The sequence below is a fragment of the Calonectris borealis genome, chromosome 1 (genome assembly GCF_964195595.1).
Source record: "Calonectris borealis chromosome 1, bCalBor7.hap1.2, whole genome shotgun sequence".
NCBI classification, from domain to species: domain Eukaryota; kingdom Metazoa; phylum Chordata; class Aves; order Procellariiformes; family Procellariidae; genus Calonectris; species Calonectris borealis.
Window position 1 is genome coordinate 46,154,403 of NC_134312.1, and position 24,407 is coordinate 46,178,809.

At 36.6% G+C, this 24,407-nt stretch overlaps 1 protein-coding gene across 1 annotated transcript in view; it reads left to right on the forward strand.

Annotated features, from left to right (window-relative positions):
* Positions 1-24,407, forward strand: part of TMTC2 (transmembrane O-mannosyltransferase targeting cadherins 2) — a 267,707-nt gene that overhangs the window by 199,619 nt on the left and 43,681 nt on the right. The window contains exons 8-9 of the mRNA XM_075150599.1: positions 7,312-7,433; positions 24,221-24,302. Of these exons, the coding sequence (XP_075006700.1) occupies positions 7,312-7,433; positions 24,221-24,302 (204 nt within the window). The remainder of the gene's footprint in view (positions 1-7,311; positions 7,434-24,220; positions 24,303-24,407) is intronic.

The following is a 24,407-nucleotide window of genomic DNA, read 5'->3' on the forward strand; positions in this document are numbered from 1 at the left end:
TCCTGTGTGCCAGCCTACCGGCTGACTCTCATCCTTTAAAACTCTAAGTAACTTGCCTCTTAAAGGAAAAAGAAGTATTGGGCCTCAAGAAGCAAGCCATCCATTTGACTTTGCATTTTATTCATGGTACAAAAGGCAGGACCAGAAGACCGGCATCAGATGTTCTAAGTTTGTGCATATGAGAAGTTGCAGGATAGATTTTGGTCTCCTGTTGCTGTGATTTATTTTGCCAGGTGTGCAACAACTCAGCTAAGGAAACCATATGTTTCTCTGGCTCTGTACCAAGAAATAAAACCTTTTCTTTTTTTTTTTTCCTAAAAGAACCCAAAACAGCTAAAAATTAAAACTCTAAAACTAGAATGAAAATAATTATTCAACAAGCTGTATAGGGTTGGCTTGGTATTTATTTTCTCTATGTCATATTTCTTTGATGTAAATTAAAAAGTACATGCTAAGGTTACACAGATTAATTTGCTTGGCATGGCAACATGCACTACAAAGGCCAGAGTCCAGCTCAGCTGCATTAAATAGGTAATATATTTTGTTTAAAGTTTCAATTAAAACCTGGGGTCAAAAGATAAAATGGTCCCTGTGGGATCTTGAACACTTTAATGCCAATATTAGGATTGCTTAAGGATCAGCCTCTGCTCTAGATGTCTTTTGCATTCCTTGAAATCTGATATTGTACAGTTGATTGTATTACATTGCTTTTAAAACCACAGTGGCCCACCTGCTACAGTAATTCATACTCCTGCCAGTTAAGTGGTGTGAGGTGGACCACGGAGGCTTTATTTTAATACTGAGCAGTAACAAGAAAGATGTTGGGGTGGCATTGTCCAGGTTTAGATTGGCAAGATACTGTCATAAAGACAAATGTCTTGATCACACTTCATCTGCCCTTGCCAACTAACATCTGAATGTCTATTTTATAATGCATTTAATGTAAGGTCTTACAAACATTTTTTATGAGAAATGCAAGTTACAAAAGAAGCTAACATTGTAGGAGTGAATACAGTTAATGATGCACAGATTAGAGTTTAGGTTTCTCCTTGCTAATCTGCTACATTGCACATGGACAGAAAACAAATCATATGCAAGTGGCAGCCGGGTACAGAAGAGGAAAGGGGAGCCAGATTTTACATCTGGTGCAGAGGTTTGCATGATAAGTACAAAGGCTTAGCATGCAGAGAGACTTTCTGTGTTGATGATTATAACATAACTATCGCTTTATTTGATTATGCTTCTGGGTGGATGTGGCTGTTTGTACAAACCTGTTAATATTGTTAAGGCTCCTATCCCATTTGCCCCTTGCTCCCATTAAATGCTTTTTTATTGAATTACTTTTAAATATTGTTTAGAACTCCAAGAAACACTTTTGCTGGTATAGTTTTACAGTTCATGCTGTGCAAGACTTACTTTTTAAGAGCCAAAGATGATTAAGCTGTGAAATACATATCCCACATCATAACTTATGCAGAGCATGGTACCTGCACTTGTCTGAGCTCCAGTCATCAGTGTACTTCGTATGCATCTCATGAAGCTTTACTGGTAATTTCTTAGTAAAAGTACATTACAACCTTTTTTTTGTTTTAAAACTAGCTTGGTTGAAAAAAAGGATTTTTTTCTTTCTTATGTATATTTTATTATATGTTCTAGTGAAATAAGAATGGAATCTATTCCAATAGTGATGGGAGTAAAAGGCTGTGCTTCCTTCTCTCCCTCTCCCTGCTCCCATCCTGCTGCTTTAACTCTTCCCCCTCTGAGACTTTGCAGACTATGGTAGTTTATATTTGCTGTCCAAAGCTGAGTATAAATCTCCGGGCTGATTGCAATGTCTCCTGGTTTTCCACTTTGTTTTGTTTGAGGGATTCAAGCTGGGTATGAAGGTTACAGCAGTGGATTGCTGAGGGGGTAGTGGATGCAATGTCTGAGACCAGAGTTTTTCCCAGGTTCTCAGGTTTTCTTAGTTTTATCTCTTTGGACTATTGATCTATAATTTCATGTGAAATGCTTGAGTTTTCTTAGGCAGTATTCTGAAAAAGCTAAGAGTCTAAGCCTGAAATGCATTTGTATTTTAAACATATGGGATTTTGTATGAAAATAAGTATAATCGTAGCATTTATAGACCAAAAATATGGTCCAATACTGAAATTGGACTACAAGGATCCCAGTTAGGATAATTCTAATAGAAAGTGCTTCTATTAAGAGTGTTTTAAAGAAACCTGTACTGGCATAATGTCTATGTTTTACTGACAAAAAAAAAATCTTTAAAATGTGTGTAAATACAGTAAAAGGCAAGAATAGTGTACATTCACTTGTACTGACAAAAAAGAATCTTTAAAAATATGTGTAAATAAAGTAAAAGGCAAGAAAAGAGTACAATCACTTATTCAGTTTTGAATTCTTAGTTTGTACCCTTATGATTTACTACTGGTGGCACATCTGTTGGAAAATGAAAATGAAATTATCTGTCTCAGGTGAGCTCAGTGCTTCTATTTGTGTCAATATACATCTTTCACTGGAAGTCTTTGTACAACAGGAAACAGCTGTGCAAAGTCCATGGTGTTCCATGCTGCAACTGATTTTATTTTGCCATTCATTTATATCTATTTTCCCCTTTAGGTATTTTCCTTCAAAAGTAGCTTAGTGGTCTAATTAAATCAGATCAAAGGCTTTGCTTTGGCTAATTGAGGCCTGTAAGAATCTGCTCAACCAAGTAAATGTGGATTGACTCCCATCCATCAAAAGCCCTCTTAAAATACAATACATTCCTTGAAATCTTCAAGGAGATTATTCTGTAAAAGGAAAAAAAAAACAGAATATGCTTCGTCTATACAAAACTTGATGCTCATTAAGTTCACATGCTTCAGCTGTTTCAGAGATGTGCATGCACTGCCTATTTATCACTAAGACTGTTAATCTTTTGCAGTGTATCTGAAATGTCAGTATAGTATAACATCAAACTATGCTTCTAGATTTATTACGTTATTGTATGCGCTGGTACCTAAGGGAAAAACGAAGGAAGTTATATATCTAGGGAGGTGCATTTACAGTAAGCGCATCTGCAGCCTTGATTTGCACGAGGAGGCTGCACAGTTGCATTGTGAAAGACACAAACCCCTTTGTGGTATTGTGGTACACAGGGAGGCAGACCTCTCCATCATTTTCTAAGGCAACCTGTTTATATTCCCAATTCAAAGAAATGATGAAAAAATGGGATTTAAATTCTGACTGAATCTATATCTTAGAGATTTTCCTTTTCAAAGTGCATCTCCATCGTCCGTTCTGTTTTGATGTCTGCTCTTGTCAATGCCAAATTCTATATTTTGTATATTACATTTTTACCATCAGCAGTTTGGGTGGCAGGTAATTAACATATACAAGGATGATGCAAGGCAGATTTACCCTGCATTGTCTCCTTTACAGAGATAATTTTTCAGTTGTCTTTTCAGCAATATCTTTCAGGGTCCTAAGAGGAGGACTACAGGAGGGATATACGTTCTTAATATGGAAGTATGGGTACATGGCACTTATAGAGGCATAGTGCTATTACATCCATAGTTCCATTGTACTTGCTCATCGATAAGTCTAACATGCTCCCTGCAGAGAGACAGCCTTTGCTTGGCATGACAATGTGCATCTGAAACAGAACAATATGAAATCAGCAGATGAGAGGTTAATCTACAACCATGTAACATACATTCATATAAATGGTACCTAATTTTGCTTTTTAACGATGTGTGATATATATCAGAAAATCTTAACTTCTGCCTGGTTTGGGTTTTTTTTGAAGGATTTGTATTAAGATCACATTCCACTTCATTATTGAGTATAAAGTTAGCCTTTCAGGGGAAGTAGCTGCTAGCAAGCTGGTCCTTTATAAGTATTATTATTTAATATAAATATTTAATGTTTAATATAATTGGTATTGTTTTTTAATTATTCTAATTAATTTGTCCTGGGATCATTTTAATAGGGGTGTTTTTGTTGTTGTTTTAGTTTGTTGGGGTTTTTTGTTTTTTGATTATTTTGAAGGATTATTTTTCAATCCCAGCGATTTTAGGGAAATATGGGGAAATACTGCTTTAGAGAATGGTGGTCTTGCAACTGACCTATCTCTATGGCAAAGAAAATCCACTTGAGTACCAGGATTTTAGTTAGAGTGGTGTAAGTCTAGTTAAAAGGTAGCCCATTACTCATTCCTTTGTCATAAAGTATTAATAGAGGTGTTAATCAACTATGTATACATTCCTTTAAATAGTGTTTCAGTTGCATATTAATGTATTTTCTTGTACTACATTAGTAAATGAGAGTTACAATTAAATAATCTATGTTCCTCCTTTTGGAGTAGACTAAGAAATGGGTGCATAAATAACAGAAAATATTAGCTGAACTGTAAAAATTGAAAAATTTTTGAATGACTGATTTGCGTCCTTTTACTCCAGTTAGCTGTTGAATTTCTTGCCACCACTCATTGTGCAGGCAATGTTGTACATGGCTGCATGTTGATACGGATTAGGGAACTGAAATAGCTGTCAATTTGTGTCTTAAGGTTTCCACTGCCCTTAATTTCTTTCTTTGTTGTTGTTACCTTTAATAGAATAGTAGAATGCAACTCTCTTGAACTTTATAGATTGGGCAAGTTTCATTAATAAATTGTGTGTGTGTGTGACCTTTCAGATTTTTAACATGTTTTGAAAGATTTTACAAATTAAGTAATTGTTAAAATAAATATAGAAACCTGCTCACATGTACCATTGATTTGTGTATTTTCTGCCAATGGACACTCTTGTTTTCCTAATGACTAAATCATTCATGTTGCGGGTTTATAAAAATACACAATTGTAAATGACAAATATTGTTTTTCTTATTTTAATGTCAGACATACAAATACATCCTGACTGACAGAAGTAAATCCATACATGTTTTCTCTGTTATTTTGCTGGGGAACTCTCTGAAGCTGGAATAGCTTTTATTAAAATTGCATCAGTCTAACACATAAAATCACTGGACTGAATTAGCGCTTCAATTAACAGTTGCTTGATTTTATTCCAATCAGAGCCTCTGTCAGTTTTCAACTTACTTTGATTTCTTTTTAGATAGGAGTGTCATTGTAAATCATTTAGAAGAGGAAATTAATAACAGACCCCCTAACAGTACTTCCTTCTGTAGTAATGACATGTTCTAATTGCTTATAATATAGCAATTCATGACGATATGGGGCTTATGGGCAGAAACCAGACTCTTCGGGAGAAAAATATTCAGCTATAGAGAATTCCCTGTAAAGTCTTCAGAGGAATAAAATTCCTTTTTCTACAGTTTAACGTTTAGATTGACATATTGCAGCTTCGTTTCTAGATGTGCCACTCAGAAATACCCTCAACGTTTTAGGAGGTTAGCTTGTAAAGTAAAGCTCTTAAGACCTATTAAAAATTGAATTTGCCAGTACTCCGAATATGTTAATCTCTTCTTATATCACAATCCATCATGGAAAATAGATGAGAACCTTGGATCTTTTTGAAATTTGGCAGTGCATTCAGCATATACTACCAGCAGATAATAACTCCATCTCTTATGGCTGCTTACATTTCTCTTTAAAGGATCTTGTTAATTGCTTCAAACTTTGCCAAGCTGTAACAGGTTGGGCTGGAATTTTCTGCGTAAAGAGAAGAAAAGGGCAATATGGATTCCTCATTTCCTGTATGCTAAATGAAGCAGGGACCTGTGGGAAAAATAGTATGCAATCAAATAATTAAACATTCTGCCATAAAGCGTACAGCTAGGAGAGGAGTTGAGGGGAGCATATAGCTTAACTTCTGGCTTCTTCCATCCTTTCAACACTTAACTTCATGACTTTGTTTTGTGCATAACAAGGTATAATTTTATGTCACTTATTTGTGAGTATAGCAAAATACTGGCATAGTGAAAAAAATGCATTTGACATTGATATCCCTGAATTTGATCATGGGTTTTGGGGGATGTTCATGTTCTTTTGGGGTGTCTTGGATTTTTCTTTTTTAAATTTGGCTTGGGTTTTTTGGGAATTGTTCTTTTAGTTTGGCCCTAGCCAGCAACAGAATGGCTTGAGTACTTCTGGGACTGAAACATCAGCTACTTCTGTATATGTAATCAGATATCCAAGACCAGTGCATGAATACAGAATGCTCTGTAGATCCTTGAATTAGAAATCCTGGTCTGCTAGATTTACAAGCTTGCACCCCCTTTTGGAAAAACTCTATTTGCTCATAAAAATCATATTGGCTCCCCTTAGCCTTGGCTCAGTGTGACTTTTGACTCTACATCACACTCATTTCATCTGTGGGCTGTGGTTTGGTCATTTTGCATGCACTGCACCCTAACTCCTGAAACTCAAACTTTTGTGCCACATTTTGCCTGGAATCGCTATCGACTGGTGACAAAGATAGCAAAAAAAAAAATCTAACTGGACTAGTCCAATTTTCTTTCATCAGGAAAATCCTCCACAGCCTCTGTAAATACTCAAGGTGAAGTATCACTCCCATTATAAGAGTTCCTTCTATTTTATTTCTTTGAGCATGTAGGTGGTACCTTTTTCTCTGAGTTTTGGGGGTGTGATAGTTGGCCTCATGTTTGAACAGAGAACACTGGTCTTTCTCTCAGCTATTTATTTCCATGTGATGCAGAACTGGGAGCAGTAACTCACCTGGAGACAGCTTTAGCCATCCTCGACTTGGGTCAGATGTAGTCCTCTCTTGATCCTTCAGTGGTGGCACTGGATAAACTATCACTTCATAATTCTGGGAACATGCTTAGCCATTTATTTGGAATGAAACAGCTGGTGAGATGATGAAATCCTGACTCTGCTGTAGGCATTTTCAGTCTGTCATTGGCTCGGGTGGGAGCGCATTTGCATCTAGATTCTTGATGTATTATGATTAAACGCAAGGATATTCTGAATTCTCCCTACCACTCCATGATGTGCAATGTAGATTGATGGAAAAGAAGTAACTTCTCTATAGTAGATGTGATAAAATTTCTGTTATTTTGAGACTTTTGACTGCAACTTAGCAGCCGGAGCACTCTCTTGAAATTCTGTTCCAACAAGACTTTCATCTCAACCGTGCTCTTTCAGCACTAATAAGGCCATAACTCAATCTCCTCACTCAAGTGTTTGTAAGGCTATTTTGCTTTTTCATTGCAGGTGTTCAAAGCACTTCACTCTTTTCAAGATCTCTGCCCATTTAAAAACCAGCAAATTATAAATGAGATGATAAATTCTGGAGACCTTGAGAAATTTTGGGCATTCTTACTAACATTTGTTTCACCCTGTAGGAGAAGCCTATATGAGAATGAGCCGGCTGCCAGAAGCGGAGCGCTGGTACGTGGAGTCACTGCGATCCAAGAGCGACCATATCCCAGCCCATCTCACCTACGGAAAACTGCTGGCTCTGACGGTGAGTTAATCAGCAGCTCCTGGGAGCTGGTCCCAGGCCCTTCGAGTAGGCGAGGTAAAGTGACGGGAAGACTTTGTCCTGAAAATTGTTTATTGCCCTATTTGTCACGTTATTTCAGTCATGCCTTCTAATTAAGGATTTTGACAGCATCGGTTTTTTGTGAAACATTGCATTCATTCCTGAAATATCGCCACCTCTGTGTCGTGAATGGGTGATTTAGATCGCTTAAAGAACCACTGTCAAAGGTATTAGCAAAAGTGGTTTTAATATGATGTTGTAAAAAAGTTCGATGACAAGGTTCATTCTGTTACTGTACGGCACAATCATTTGAACAATGATTCAAAACTACCAAGGCACCAGTCAAAGTTACCAAGACAAAATCAAAGTTACCAGGGCACAAATCAAAGTTACCAGGGCAAAATCAAAGTTACCAAGTCAAAATCATAGTTACCATCCTATGAGGTTATGTGCGATATCGGTCACTTACCAAAGACCTGCCACTGGTAAAAGGTCTCTCCTCCTCGAGAAGCAACCCTGAGAGATGTCCCAGCTGAAGGGGAGATCACCGCCATGCAGCCAGGCTGCCTAGCAGGGAGAGCTCAAAGAAGGTTCACTTAGGCTGTCATATTTATGCAATAAAGCGGTTGGCTTGTAGTCAGATGACCTGCGATGGGAAAGGTATGCATGAGAGTCCGTGTACCCACAACATTCTTTGTTCCTTGATAAATGAGTCTTGGAAAAGCCACCCGCTATTCGTGTGTTAATCTCATGATTGGTGTTCCAAGCTCACGTGCATTGACGGTCACTGTGTGGCTCTGCTCCTTTGTGGGTTTTCAGAGAACAGACTGAAACTAGAGGAGTTCTTGGCCCGTTTACGGCTTAGGCCTCTACCTCCTTTGGAGCCAAACTACTGCTAGTTTGGTTAAGGGGTTGAGTGCATCCGTCGCACTCTGTGCCTGAAGAAGACAGTTACAATAATGTAGGAATTTCATAACAGACAGTAAGGAGTTCTCTGGTTGAAAAAGCCTTTATTATAAGTAGCTTAGTTCACAAGTAATGGTATTAATACAAAAAGATATCCAGTGATTGACCCAGAGTTGTTGTAGCAGCCTATGGCAGAGCTAGAGGTGTCACCTATACTTTATGAATTACATGTCTCATGCTTTGAATTTACACTTTAGGAGTATCTCTTTGAGCATGTGAAAAGAACTACTCAACTACTAAAAGCTAGTTCTAAAAAAATCAGAAGAGTTGGACTTTTTCATTTCTTCAAAATTTACTTTGCCTTTTGTGTATAGATGAGTTTGTAGGTCCAGCTAAACTAGCCCCATATAATAGTTATAGCAGAGTGCCAGTCCCTCTTTGGTTTTCACACGTTTTGAAGACGAAAATGGATTTCTATTTTATTCACTAAAATAATTCTGTTTTAAAACTGCCTTTCACTTGTTTTCCATTTCTCATTCCCGTTTTTCTGACCATATCCTCTTTCCTGTCTATCTCTTCCACATTTGCTTTCATGGTTCAACCCAAGTGGTTTCATATTTCCTTTCTGTGCTCTACCGATACGCCTTTGTATGGCTCTTCGTCCTTGTGTCTCAGTCTGAATATCTTCCTCAACTTTTCACCTAACTGTAAGCTTTTACTCTAACCTTGTTTATGCCCTGTCCGGTGAAGAAAAATAGCTCATAATTAATTTCAGCAGATCCATTGCTGCTAAAAGTATCTGAATTTGGAAAAGGGGGAGAAATTCGAACGGAAGTTTTCCATATGAGCAACAAGTGACAACATAATTAGAAAGAATTAAAAATTGTTCAGTGTTATCATGTAATGTCAGATACAGAGTTTGATTAAAAACTACCTTGGATGTGAATTTTTAGCTTGTAATGGAAGTCAAGGTGCTAGTGTTATATCCCCACTGCCTGTCGGTTCCAGGCCCTGGAAAGGCAGTTTTTTGCTACAATTTCTGGTTATAGTTAAAATTTCTTGGATATTGACAAATACATGCACTCACTGATTACCTTCCTCTGGGATAGAACTGTAAGTAGGTTATACAGCAAAATTTCCTAATTTACCCTGCTTTTCTAGCAGATATTTTCATATCTTGCACCTAAGAATAATAGCAGAAAGTCAGCGTTAGTGGTTTCTTCTTAGCAGATCTTTGACACATAAGTTCTAATTTATTAGAATTGTTGTGGGGAAAGAGAGTTTTCTCAATTAAAATCCAAATATCTTTTTTTTTTTTTCCTTTTTTCTTCTTTCCTTTTCTTTTCTTTTCTTTTTTTTTCTTCTTCTTTTCTATTCCATACACACCACCCTGCCCCAGTACTCCTCTGGTTAATTTTGCATTTTCTGAACTGCTGACTATATGAAATATGAGGTCTGCTAGAGAACGTCTTGAAGTTGTTCTGGGAAACAAAGTCTCACAGTTTTCTTCAAAATAACAAAATCCCCACATCCCATAACTCTGTACAAACATTGTGAGCCACTAAAAAGAAATTTTTAATTTTGTCCCCTTACTATGAAAGTTCAGTTATAGGTTTAAACGTTAGTGGCATACCCCAACTTTGGGAAGGAAGTGATGAGAAATGTATGTGAATCCTTATAGTAGAATTGAACTGTTTACTTTTCTCCCGGGATATAAACGCAAGATACATGTGAGGTGGATTGTGCCTTGAGGATCTGAACGATGTTTGTGGAAGAATGTGTCTCATTAGCAAAAAGGACAGGAACTGTATACAATTTTGAACACTGAATACTGCACTATGACAGGCAATAAAATACTCTGCCTATCCTTTCTCAATTCACAGTTGCTTACCTATACTTGCTCTGTGCCATAATTGTTGTCTATTCTCATCACATTTGTGTTTTCATCCCTTGACACTTTTTTCTTTTATTACTGTTGCTTCTTCTTATATTCATGGCAATATGTGCAGATAGGGTTCATGTCCATTCTGTTAACAGCAGCATAACCTGAAAAGATGGTGCTGATGTCCTGTTGGCTTGTAGTGACATAGGACTTCATAAACACATAACAAGGCAACATGTTGATGACAAAGTAATTAGAGATGGCAGAAAATGATTTCATTCATGGAAAAAAAAGTTCATTTATCTTCGACCTATTGAAATTTGGCATTTATTTAATTTAATTCTTTCAGCTCCAAAGTCTGAAAAGACATTCAACAGGAAAATGGATTATGAGATTTGGCAATAGAATATGGATTTTTGTCTCCATGTTGGTCACTTATCCTTAATCAGTTTTGCAGCCTACCATCTGCTCAGTGATTCACATTAACTGAATTTTGTCTATTTCTAGTATACTGAACTGTACTAGTATTAGTTCCCATTGCAAATATATGATTGCTGTAACTGACATGCTTCCTGGAAATCTGCATAGACTTCCTTGGGATTCAATAGCATTAGAGCTGCTCCCTTTGGCATAGTTGTTTCAGCCCATACCTAATTTGAGGTACCCCTGTGATTTATTCTTCTGCTAAACTTTGCTACCTAGGCTCATGGTCATTTTCTCACAGCCTGTATATTTAGAAGAGAGAAAAGCCTACTTCAGTGAGTTTTCAGATGTTGGAGGAGAGATGTTTTAGAGGCTTCTTTCCCCTCATCTGTTGGAATCAAACCTTCAGACTTTTTGCAATCCTGTTTCTGAATATAAGTGCTGAGACAAATCTATGGATAACACTTTTCTGTGTCTCTTTTCCAGGAGAGAAATATGAGATTGTTGATGAAGTGAAGGGTGGAAGTGGGTGCTAATACAGATAGAAAATTTTTGTCTGTCAGTGAAATTGGGCGATGAGGGAGGAGAGGAGGAAGGTTTCAGACAAGTTCCTAAATTCCAGCCAAATCTAGTATAAAAACCAATAGCAGTAAAGTCAAACCTGTAAAGTTCACAAATTCAGCTATGTTTTACTTCCTGACTTAAATTCCAATGAAGTGGCTTAATTTTAACCCCAGCTTTTCTGCCTCCTCAAGTCTGTTGCCAGTATTAATGCTTACTGAAAGCAGCATAATTGATTCATTTAATCCCTTAGTGCCAGTCTGGATACCTGGATTGCCTTCTTGTAGGTTCTATTTTCTTTGCCTTCCCATAAGGAACTGTGAGGGCGACCTATGCCCAGTGTGTAGACTAGAGATTTGAAAAATTGCTTGCTCGTTACAGCAGGGTATCCTTTCCCAACTTTCAGCGAAAGCTTTTCAAAATTTCATAAACAGGGACATAGAAATAAATGAGAGTTCTAGAGTGTAAGCTGTTTGTTTTGTTCATGTTGTCTGGCCTTGGTTATGTCAAACACAAGCTAGGAACTCTGCATGTTTTCTAAATCCACAATGACCTATGCCTGTCTTTTCTTTTTCTTTTTTATTTTAATATGGAGTTCCACAGCACGCTTAAAATAAAGGCACCATAAACTAGATGAGTTTATTAGCTTAGCAATGAAAAATACGTTTGTTTGTTGGTTTTTTTTATTATTTCCAACTTGAACAATAATGTGCATGAGCAATCTCATCTAAATAAAATGTTAACTCCACTTTGAGCAGGGGATTGGATAGGATAATATCTCAAGGTCTCTTCCAACATGAATCATTCTGTGATTCAGTGTACCTTTCTTTGTTTTCATGCTGAAGCTAGTTCCAGTTTACTAAAATGTAGTGTTTTGAATCAAAATTGAGGTACAGACATTTGATATTAATTTGATATTAATGTACAGACATTTGATATTAAAGTACAGAGTATTTGATATTAACACCTATTACCCTCTCTTACTGAAAAGAGATTTTAGAGGAGGATTAGTTTCTACCAGAATGGGTTACCTTTTGCAAGGTCATGAATGGCATGTAAAACTGTGAAGAAGGTAAATCACAATTCCTATACTGTGATAAACTTAAGATTATTATAACCATGCTGTAATTGACAGATACTAATTCATGTCATCATCTCAGGTTGATTTTACCAGTTTCCCATTTACACGTAGCTAATGTCACTACTGTTCCAAAGGGCAATTTAAATTTTAAACCTGCGTTTTGTGAGAGATGAAATGAACGATAGTAAGCGAAAGCATGATCTATGCTATTTAATTTTACTTGTGCTGATTCTTTTGGTTTTGTATATAGAATAGAATAGAATAGACTATTTCAGATGGAAGGGACCTGCAACAATCATCTAGTCCAACTGCCGGACCAGTTCAGGGCTGACCAAGTTAAAGCACGTTATTAAGGGTATTGTCCAAATGCCTCTTAAACACTGACAGGCTTGGTGCATTGACCACCTCTCTAGGAAGCCTGTTGCAGAGTTTGATCACCCTCTCGATAAAGAAATGCTTCCTAATGTCCAGTCTAAACGTCCCCTGGCACAGCTTTGAACCATTCCCACGCATCCTCTCACTGGGTACCAGGAGGAAGAGGTCAGCACCTCCCTCTCCACTTCCCCTCCTCAGGAAGCTGTAGAGAACAATGAGGTCGCCCCTCAGCCTCCTTTTCTCCAAACTAGACAAGCCCGAAGTCCTTAGCCGCTCCTCATAGGACGTTCCTTCCAGCCCTTTCACCAGCTTTGTTGCCCTTCTTAAATTGTGGGGCCCAGAACTGCATACAGTATTCAAGGTGAGGCTGCACCAAATAATAAAATATGCTCAATAAAAGCACCTACAATTTGTAAATTATTTCATTCATAAATTTCCATATATTTCAGAAAAAGTTTTCAAAAGACAACACAATGTTTTGTTATTTCTGTGCAACATTCTCTTCTGAGATGAACATCACTGACAACCTTTGAGGGTGTTAATGAGTAGTTTGTTTGTTTACTTCTAGAAATGTTTTAATGAACAGTTAAAAATATATTTATTAAAGAACAGGAGAATTCCTGAGAAAGGATTTTATTTTTTCTGAGTTTAGAAGTATGTGAAAATTGAGAGTATAGAGTGTTACAAGCCCAGTCTCTGACAGGTGATTAGACAAACCTGAAGAAATAATATTTTCTTCTCCAATGCCTACACAAATTTTTGCATATGTGTATCTCGGAATATGGAAAGATGCAAAACCAAAGTAACCCAATAAAGTAAAAAGTTAAATAAAAATCCAAATAAAACAAGCTTCCCTTCCCTACTTCTGAAAACCTGCTGACAAGCTCTTACCCATCAATAATAATTCTAAATACTAAACATGGCATTTCTGCACAAAATCATTCTCAGTAAAATTTACTTCCTGAATAACTTTGAAGATACATTTGTAAAACTCAGAATATGCTGTTCAGCTTGTTGTGTAATTTACATTGATACAAACCAAACTAACGAACCAAACAAAAAACAAACCAAAAATAGCTGTTAATTTGTCATTGATTCTTGAAATACATAAGTGGTATAGTTCTAATTTGCATGCAATAAAACCTTTGGAGTAAAAAATTATTTATTAGTACTAAAACAATTCTCTCTGTTTTTATTTTATTGCAAATATTTATCTCGAGGCTTGTTAGCTCTTTCAGGATACAAGAAATGCCAGGAGGACTTGGGCATGCTGCTGTATATGCAGAAAAAAACAGACTAACTTAAGAGCTCCAAAGGAATAGCTAGTGAATTTACCGTCTTCTTACCTAATATCATAAGTCACAAGTATTTCATAACCCCTATATTGGATAATGTTATATGTTCATATCTAAAAATTACAGCTCACTAAGCTACAATTTTCCTGAAAATATATTAGAACAGCATAATTTAGCGGTTGAAAAGCATGATTAGTGGCTTAGCTAGTAGAATAATTGGAAAATAGCCAGTTGTCTGGGGCTTAAGTTTGTGCTTTTCTTTTTTTTTTTTTAATTTTTCATTTTTCAGAAACAACATGTAGCTGTTTAGGGCTGCAGTGCTTTAGCATTATGTATTTCCAAGTGTTTTTCATATCTTCAACTTGTTAAGCTGCATAAATTGCTTGAGAAATTTATTTGTCAATGTGACATGTTAGTTGACCTAGCCTATCCCTTGGTAGCACAGGAGTTTGGTACCACAGCATCTGAGCCTCATCCCTTGCTTAAGTAATTTATTTCTATATCACAAAGAAAAGCGTAATTTTTGTAAAAGGCTTTAAAATTGCAAGGCTCCCAGTTCTAAGATGAAAAAGAGTCTGTCAAAAATGACAGTGCCAGGTGAGGCCTTGAGCATGTGCTGTAATTCATTTTCCATTTTATGAGCAGACCTTCTACAAGAAAAAGGGTTGGCTATTATGCTAAAAAAAATCATTTTTAAGTAAATTTTTTTTCTCCTCTCACTTTAGTCTTCTTAAAGAGAAGACTAAGAAACCCTCCCTCCTAACGGCTAGCCTCTCTGCCATCAGGCAGGGGATGGTTGTTATAGTAGCACGCTAGTCTGAGAAGCTTTATTTCAATTATAAATAAATCTGTTTTGAAGTTTTGTTTTATCTGTTTTGAGTGAACTTGAGCCCACAAACCTCCCCTCATAGCTTGCAGTAGTGCCTATAATTGCTGAAGTACTTAGGGGCAGCCCCATATTGTAACATTTAGGGTGTTGCATCTAGGAATTACAGGCTTTGCTGTATTTCTTTGGAAAAAATTGCACAGTGTTTTCTTGCATTTTACATGGCACCACACAGTGCTGTTAATCTCTTATTTTTTACTGGCTTGGAAAATCACCCGAAGTACTGTAAGAAAAGTTTACTTTGCCTTGTAAAATTTCTGTGTTACAGCTCCAAACCATATTAAATTCAGTAATAATCACCCTAGAAGATTCCCTAAAATCTAAAATATTTTATTTTAAAATGTTTTCTCCAAAGGGGCATGGGGAGAAAGCAGACATAGACATGATAGAGACTGGCAGTGTTTTGGATTAAAATAAAAGAAACAGGATTGTGACATTCAAGTATCAATACTGACGTTAAATACTTTTTTTAAATTTCAAAATACTCCCTCCTCAGTGGGTGGCCATATTTTTCCCTACAGTTGTTTGTAGCTTATGTTGCTGACAAACAGAAGGCCAGAGAGGTATCCTGCCATTTTTGTTTAGTTGTGAAATTATTCAGAGTGCCATTATCAAATATCCTACTGTATTCAGTAATTCATGTAGTCCTTGAAAGTCATCTCAAAATAAATATAAATAAATGACAACGTAGAAATAAATGGAAGGTAGTAAGAACAGAAAGAAATGGGACAGCAGAGGAAAAGGGAAACATAGTGCAATAATGAATAGACTAATTCAGCATTTACTATTTCTGTAATTACTTGCTGCTTATGTTCCAGCACAGAAAGAAATTTGCATTTCTGTTGGACAGCTCTGTCATACTGTCATTTTTTATGTCACTGGTTGATTGCTATTCTTTTTTCTGTCTCTCTAGATTTACACAAATTGGAAGAAAGCAGGGATGAGGTAGAACAGTCATGATGTCGAAAGAATCGTGACTGTTTTTCAGACATAGCAATTGAAATGCTATATGTTAAACTTAGGTATGATTTTCTAGAACAGTTTATCTCTTCTTTTAGTAATCAATTCCTTTAAAACAAGCAAAAACGTATTTTTAGTAATTCTTATTTTGGGAATGATAAATAATTCCTACAGATACAGAAATCTTTATGAAAAGGCATTTTCTGAATGGGTCAATTTAATTAGATGAGCAAAGCTGTTAGATATTTCATTTTGTGAGGCTAAATCCCTTGGCTATTAGTACTGCTTCTAGGAAGAATTTTTTAATGAAAATTGGATATTTCAGTTAAACTCCCATCATAATAAAATACAAATGACATTGAATCCTTGAGAAGGCCCTCCCTAAGAAGTCAAGTTAAGCCAAGCAATAGCCACTGCTGCTTTTCTGTTCTGTATTTAGTTTGTCTATGGAGTCTGACACAGACACTACGATTTTTCTTGCCACTTGAAACTCCTGGAGGGTTAAAACTGATCCAAGCACGAAGTTTGGGTTTAGTTCTGAAATTTGCAAAATGTCAGAAGTTGTTTTCATTTTTTGTTTCCAGTTTACAGGCAATTTGCTTTTAGGGGTTGAAACAGGTGGGGTTCCCTCTTCAATGTGGAAAGTCTTGTTTATTGACTTCAGAACCACGAGCCCTACTTTTTTAAGGTTTGGTTATCTGGTGTTTCTGGAGCATTAACACCTCCAGGCTGAATGTCAGGATTTCTGAACTACGGAAATTTCAATAGCTGACATCTATTGAGCTTGTATTTCTTCTGAGGTTGGCCGCATGCCATAAGTATTGCATCCATAGATATACTTTTCAATCCCCTTAGGACATATGTTTGGCTGCATGCCAAATGTAACAGAATTAATTGTAAAACGGAATATTTTCATTTAAATATAACATCCATCTAACTAGTTGGTAAATTACTCTGGAGCAGGTATTTAGGCACATAACCCCTCACTAACCTCCTTTAGGGATCTCATCTTTGTATCTTGTTTCTAACTTCCTGTAGACAGGAAAAGGGGAGCCCTAAACTTCCCACTTTACTCAACATAAATTTAAAGCTTGTTGTAGAAAACATCACCAACACAGGATGAACTGCTTTCATGAAAGAAAGAGATCTTCTTGTTTCGCTACATGGTTGAATATAGCTGCCAGTCACCTGTTATTACTCTGCGTGTACTAATTTTGTCAATAATCATAGAAAAATGCATGATATAGGCCAAATTTAACTTAGAAGAAATTCATAGGACTTAGTGAAAACTGTATGTGGAGATAGTGAATTTATATTCTACTGACTGGCCAGTGAAATATGAGTAGACATTAATACACTACTTTATCAGAAAATATAAAATGTGGCTTAAGACTGAATGGAAAAGAAAGTGCCTAACATGGAAATTTACTTAACATTTCATTACATATTCTTGATATAAAATAATCTAAAGCTTAATGGCCGAGGTGAACATTTCAATATGAGTCTAGACAGTAAATAAATCACAAGGTGTTGAATGAAATCTGTTCTTTAAAAGTTTACTTAAGACTGTACACAGTCTTTCTTGGTTTTAACAGTGACGTAATGAGGTAAATTCCTTTTAGACTTTAAGTTGCCCGAAAAGAAAGACTAGAAAATGGGTATATATTTTTAAAAAAAAAAAAAACAAACAAAAGAACCAAAAAAACTTCAAGGCAAAAAAAAAAAGGCTTATATTTCTTTCCTATATCATTTTGAATGCTTTAATAAAACAAGAATGCTTTTTGTGATATGAGACCCATAAAACAAGAAAATGGATGTCAAATAGCTCTAATATATTATTGCTTAATCAGATACATACTGCTTTACTTGAAGAAAATATCACCTTAATAGGCTCTGAATCATGCCCCAAGCCAGTAAAGTTATGAGCTGTGCTTTAGATTCTTAAATCTATATATGAGCAGTGGTGTCATATTAAAAAATACTTAAGCTCCAGTGGATTCCCACCAAAATCAATGGGCAATGCTTAAATCTCAGCTCTCTGGTTATCATGCCATTAATTATCCCCGTATGTGCAGACTCAAGAACCCAGTTTATGTTATTACTCTCTAAAATAACCTTGGCTCATAGAAAAATTACACCGACTTCAGTAGAATCTCATTCAGGGTAGTAGATGGATTTTTAGTCAACAAATATCCACCTGTGGTTGAAGGAGGACTAACGTGATATATTTAAATGGAAATGAACCACTTAAGGTGCAAATAGAGGATTAAACTAAAACAAGTTGTTGCATTTTATTGATCCTACCAAGGCTTATCCCTAAAAGTAATTTACTGGATTACATAAGGAGTATGCATAGACTCACCTGCGTGTGAGGACCCTGGTCCAGTGAAATGACTGTGAAGGAGAATCATGACCTCAGGGCCAAGGGTATGTGAATGTGTCACCTTGGACTATGAGAAAGTTGCCTCGCATTTACTATGAGGTAAAGATTAGTATATGGTGAATTATTGTGGATTAGTAGATACAGATTTATACCCTAATTTCCTCCAAAGTAATCCAATTCTTGCTCCCATACACTGAGATTAATATATTACACCAAAGAGGAATAATACTCTCATGTTCTTGAAGTCATTAGAGAGCCAAAACTTGAGAGGATCAGTACTAGTAACTGTATTATTTCTCACTGTGATCATCTAAGGATATGAGAGAGGAAAACTTTGTTTGAAAAGATAGCATCTTTTACAAGCCCACTGATATTAGTTGGGCAAAGAAGGGCTTTGCATGACTGTAAACTCCTCCCCCCACAACTATGTCTTTTTCTAATGAAATATATGGTGCTTCTCACTACAAATCGCTTCTCATTACAAATCTTGCCTCGTGTGTGTGTTTTTCTGGGCCAGATGTTAACCTTTAGAAGTCATTGCTTCTCTGCTATGTTCAGGGTTTTTTTTTATTTTATTATGATAAAGATGAGATGAAAAGGCAGGATTTATCTCCTTGCTGCACAGGAACTAGAGAGACTGATAAATTTTGGACCATCGATGTGAATAATGCAAGTCCCATGTATTTCAGTGGGATTAGCATTTCACATACAAATTATGATGCAAGATATTCACGTTGTAATTCAGAGTGAAGAAGGAAGAGTTACAGAAATAATAGCAAAATGAGGGGAAAAGAAGAATCCAACCATTTAGCTACTAAATACTAGATATTAAAGTCATTTCTTAAGTCTTAATATTTAGAGGAGAGATGGGGAGCTTGCATATGTCAGTGACCTCATTGTAAGATGCAACTCTCTAGTTCCTGTTTTTTAATCCAGCTAACTAAAAACTTTTCAAGACTTTATCACTAATTTACTCAGTTATACACCATTTAAATTGTGTTATGCCTGTCCCGTGACAACTTTTGTAAGGCAAAAGGAACTGGTTATGAAACAGATATGCCGGTCTGCAATAACTTAAATAAACGTGAAATGAAGTCACAAGTTCAGTTCAGATCTTTTTACTACCCTTGTGTAGTCTCTCTGTGACTTTAAAATGTCCTACAGAGGAAGAAGGAAATATGTAAAATAATCATTTTTTCTGTATTCAGTGTCCACAGTTTAATCAAACTTCCATTAAGAAATCTTTTCATAATTCAATTCCTTTCATTAAAAAATGTGAATGCTTGCCAAAAAAAATTGAGCAGATGTGGGGAATGACAGTCAACTGCATTTGTGACACAAATTGAGTTCCTTATGCAATCACATTATTACCAGTTAAAGCTGGTAAAACTGTATTGAAGAGTGAAGTCTCTGCTTTACTGATTAAACCCTTGCACACTTTAAAGAATCATGAATATTTATGAAATATAAAGTTGGTTTAAATTGCAGAGACCACCTAATTTGTTGAACCACCTTACTGGTTGCCACTGTGTCATCACAGTTTCCACAAGAGGGTTATTCAGAGCTGCTCAGCTGTATTAATCTTTTCCAATTTTACTAGCATCTCAGGGTCCTTGGTCCTCCAGCAGCCTGAAGTACAACAGCTGCCTCAACATGAATTTGGCACAGTTTGCCAGCAGAGTCAGGAAAAAATTGGGGTGGATATAAAACCAGCAGTTTGTCCTCAGTTTTTTAATATTTTAAGGATAAATACAGGGTCTTCTACTAATGCTTCAACTGCCCTTAGCTAGCTCTCTTTTGTTTGTTGTGATGATAATAATAGTCTTTTGTAGGAAAGCCCAGTTAAGCAGTATGTCTGACCATATTAGCAAGGTCAGATCCATTGTCCTGCTTGGTAGGGAAGAAGCAACCAACTAAACAAAAAAAACCCTTGCAGTCAACTTCTACAGAGAACTGGTCTTAAAAATCAAGGTCCTGAGTTCATATTTAAACACTTAACTGTTTGGCTTCCAAAATTGCAAGCAACAAGCCATTCTGGTTTGAAGTCTGCATGATTTGTGGAGAGTGGAGTATTTCCGAAAGCCAGGACAACTGGCGTGCTAGGTTATAAGAGCCACGTGTCAATTACATTCACTGTTTTCCTTTTAAATTCGCTAGTGTTGCTGGAAGGTGGTAGTTATGGGCAATTCATCTTTAGGCACAGGGGGGAAAAAATGAAGTTTTCTTTATTAATGGAAAACTGTTGAAAGTTTGTCCTCCTTATAGGCTTTAGAGTAAGGTCCAGGTCCAGTAAGGAGAATATCAACACAGTCTTCCAAATTGATTATTGAAGTGTCTTCATTATGTTTTTTTCCACCCCAGCAATGAGATTGCCATTCATTGTTTTATGATTCTGTCTCATGGGTCTCGGCACTGAAAAGCCGTAAATATGCCAGTGCATCTGTGCAGAAGATCTCCATTAGGGCTTGGGCTAGGACCACCCACTCATTTCTCTTGAGCAAACCAGTAGCTGTCAGATAGCACCTTTTCATTAGCCACCGACCTGGACTGGACATGAACTGGTGACCAACAGGTGAAAGCTATTTTGTATCCCATTATTAATCCTTAGAGCCATCAAGTCCTTCCATTAAAGTCTCATGAATAACTTTTTTATCCTTTATATGTCTGCTAGCATGCAGTTGTAAACTTTTTTGCTTTGTAAAATTGCCAAAGCATGTGGTTGCACATATACAACTCCACACCCTGCTGCTGGAAATTGGGAGGTTTCCAGTGGCTCTCAATGCCTGCATTTGTATGGGTCAGTACACATAACAGTGAACATGCACACAAAATGCCTTCCTGCACCAAACTGGTATTTTTCAGCTGTTTAAACAATTACTTGGATTTTCTTCAAAAGTTAGAATTTTATTCTCTTATGCCATGTGTTTTATTTAACACTGAACACATACAGTGAGGACGGACAATGACAGGGATTGTCATCTTAATCTAACTACACGGTGCATACATTCTGTTGTGGTAGTTAAGGTGTACGTTGGATAGTTGAAAAAAGTTGATAAACGCTAAATTTTAATTGTGAAATAGCCTGATCTGTCAAGTGATTGGATTTTATATGTGTGATTGGATTTTATATAATTTGACGCAAAAATAAGGTATATTAAATGTATGCTGAGGTATTGACATTTTAGGAGCAGACAGATGGCACCAGAGAGGACATTTTAGATGGTGTGATGCAAGGTTCCTCAGAATGCCATTCCACAAGAAAATGTTTTCATTCTTTTTTTTAGTTTTTGACAAATGTGGTTATATGTAAATGATGGCCAACATGAACAAATGTAACTGTGCTGATTGTTTGTAGTCAGATCATTTTATGTCTTGGGTGATAAAATGTAAGATTTTTCTCCCCTTTGTCTTTTAATGAGTATTTGAGCCTGTTAATAGCACAGTCATTCCTTTGATGCTATGTATGCTGGCACCTGTCATCATTATGTACTCCAGGTCTCCTGACTGCCCTGAACTTGAGTGCAATATGCCATTTGGAAAGTGCCAAAAAGAGTAGAGCAGTCATGTATTTTTAGTGATCCCAGTAAATGAAAATTAATCATGTTTGATAAATGTTTGTGGCTTTATAGTCACAGTTCTGTAGGCAGAAGCTACGTATTTTGTGACCGTATTCAATGAACTGTCCCTTTACGTTCTAGAAATAGACAGAGACAGCACGCAACCAGCTAAAACTAATGATGTTAGTCTGTTAAAAAAAGCAATGATGCAAAATCTGTAGATGTTAATTCTGTCAGTATTTGTGATACATATGCTTGGTGCCTGTCATTTTGAAGCCTCAAGGCTAGACTTACACATGTCGTGGGACCTTTTGCCAGACTAAGAATGCTAACCTTGGAGTTAAATGTGCAAAATGTAGTGTGTAATTATCACCCTTCCTCCCCCACTATCACCCCATTTTTCTTGATTTGAATAATTATTTTATACTGACCCAAATTTATGTTGTGATTTCAGTTTGAGATTATTTTCTTCTTCACTTTTTGTTCTCAACTATGGTTGTATGCTATTTAAAAAAAAGAAATTGCATTTAATTTGTAGATGTATCTTTACTGCACTAGTAGATGAGGAAAAATCAGTCTGGGCTACATGTCTTTTTTTTTTTGTGTTTCGGGTTTTGTGGGGTTTTTTTGGGTTGTTTTTTTTTTAAAAAAAAACACAGGGATGAGAGGCACTGCAATATAAGATAGTGTAGTCTATCATGTAGTTGCACCATTTGGTTGACAGGAGCCTTGTGCCATGTGGATATGGTTTTAAGGTATATGGCTTTACCAAAGAAAGTTTACTAAATAATAAGGCTAAACTCTTACCTCCAATGAACCTTGACTTTGTGAAACTGGAATATTGTAAATGATAAGCCTGCTTGTATCTCTGCCAGGATGATCTCCTGGAAATATGGCCTCTATGTTGATTTTGATGGAACCTGGTCTTGATATAGTTCTTGGTGTGCTGCACAACTTCTTTCTCTCTCTTTATTTTATTGTCTCTAAGGCCCTTGAGGGAAATACTGAGAATCTGGAGCAGCTGTAATCATGAACAGACTTCGTTATTATTCCTATGTTAACTTGTGGGATGGTGCAGGATGTATGCAATGTCTGTTTCCAGACCACAAAACTTGAGCAAGCCTATATGCTTATATCTGTGAAATAACACTCAAGGCAACCTTGAGAGGTGCAGACCATAATGCACTTCCACTGTGGTTAAGCTTAACTGTTCTTTATTCTGGAGGCCTTCTATTTTATAACACAAACCGCAGCAACTAATTTCATGGGGCTAGGGATAAACAGGTCACAGGTATCTTATTGAATAGTTGATGGTGATTTGTGTTTGAGTATCAGACTAGGCTAATCCAATATCGCTGTTTTCTTCATGAAAAGTGTAATGACTACTAATGGATCTGCTCTGGCACTTGTATACCATAATGCAACTTCAGTGGCTTGATAATTTCAGTGATAAGAAAATCTATGGTTTAGAACATGTCTGTTCTTTTTACCATCATTTCTGTTCAGTTGTTCTTTTTTTTTTTCCCGTGACCATTTTGTCATACCATTGACTATTACCTTTTCTGTTTCAGTTATGTTTTATGGTTGACAGAATTGATTTCTGATGAAATCTTACTTCCCACATTGAAATCAGAAATATTTTCTATTTTTTTACTTCCCACATTAAAATCAGAAATATTTTCTATTTATATACCTTTATTTGTGGTGACTTTACTTTTGGCTGTGGATATAGTGTTATTTAGGACACGAGGAAATGGAATGAAGCTGCGTCAGGGGAAGTTCAGACTGGGCATTAGGAAAAGGTTCTTCACTGAGAGGGTGGTTGGTCACTGGAACAGGCTCCCCAGGGATGTGGTCATGGCACCAGGCCTGTCAGAGTTCAAGGAGCATCTGGACGACACTCTTAGTCACATGATTTAATTTTAGGTAGTCCTGTGAGGAGCAGGGAGTTGGACTCGGTTGATCCTTATGGGTCCTTTCCAACTTGAGATATTCTATGATTCTATGATTTCATAGAACCAAACCATGTTTTTTCCCCTCCCCTTCCCCCTCTTTTTTTTTTAAGAGCATGACTAAACCTCCCTCCTACCTTCCTTTACGATTTTAACTTGGGTCTGTATAACGCTCATCCTGATGCCTGTCCAGAAAAGCAGCGTGGAGCTTGATGTTCACCCAAAGCCCTTGACAATATTTTTTGCAGTACATTTCTACCACTTCCTCACTTCTTGGACATTGACGATGTTGGACACACTTCTTCCTCAGTCTGGAGATCTGCAGCATAAAGTAGCTGACCACAAAACTTACTGTAACACTTAAACATTCATATTTACTTAGGTTAAGTCTAGTGATAATAGTAGTTGTTTTTCTCTAGTGCCTGGAATTTGGAAATAGTAACTGTACATGATCGCTCCATGGTGACACACTCTTAAATAATTTTTCCCTCTTTTTTTTTTTTTTAAGGGACGCAAGAGTGAGGCAGAAAAGTACTTCGTGAAGGCTATTCAGCTGGATCCTACCAAAGGAAACTGCTACATGCATTATGGTATGTTTCAAATAGATAGGGTTTCCACACGTATTCCAGGATTGCTGTTAATCTCTCCAAGTGATTAAGGATTTGAAAAGTGCTACTGGCAAAATACTTTCTTTG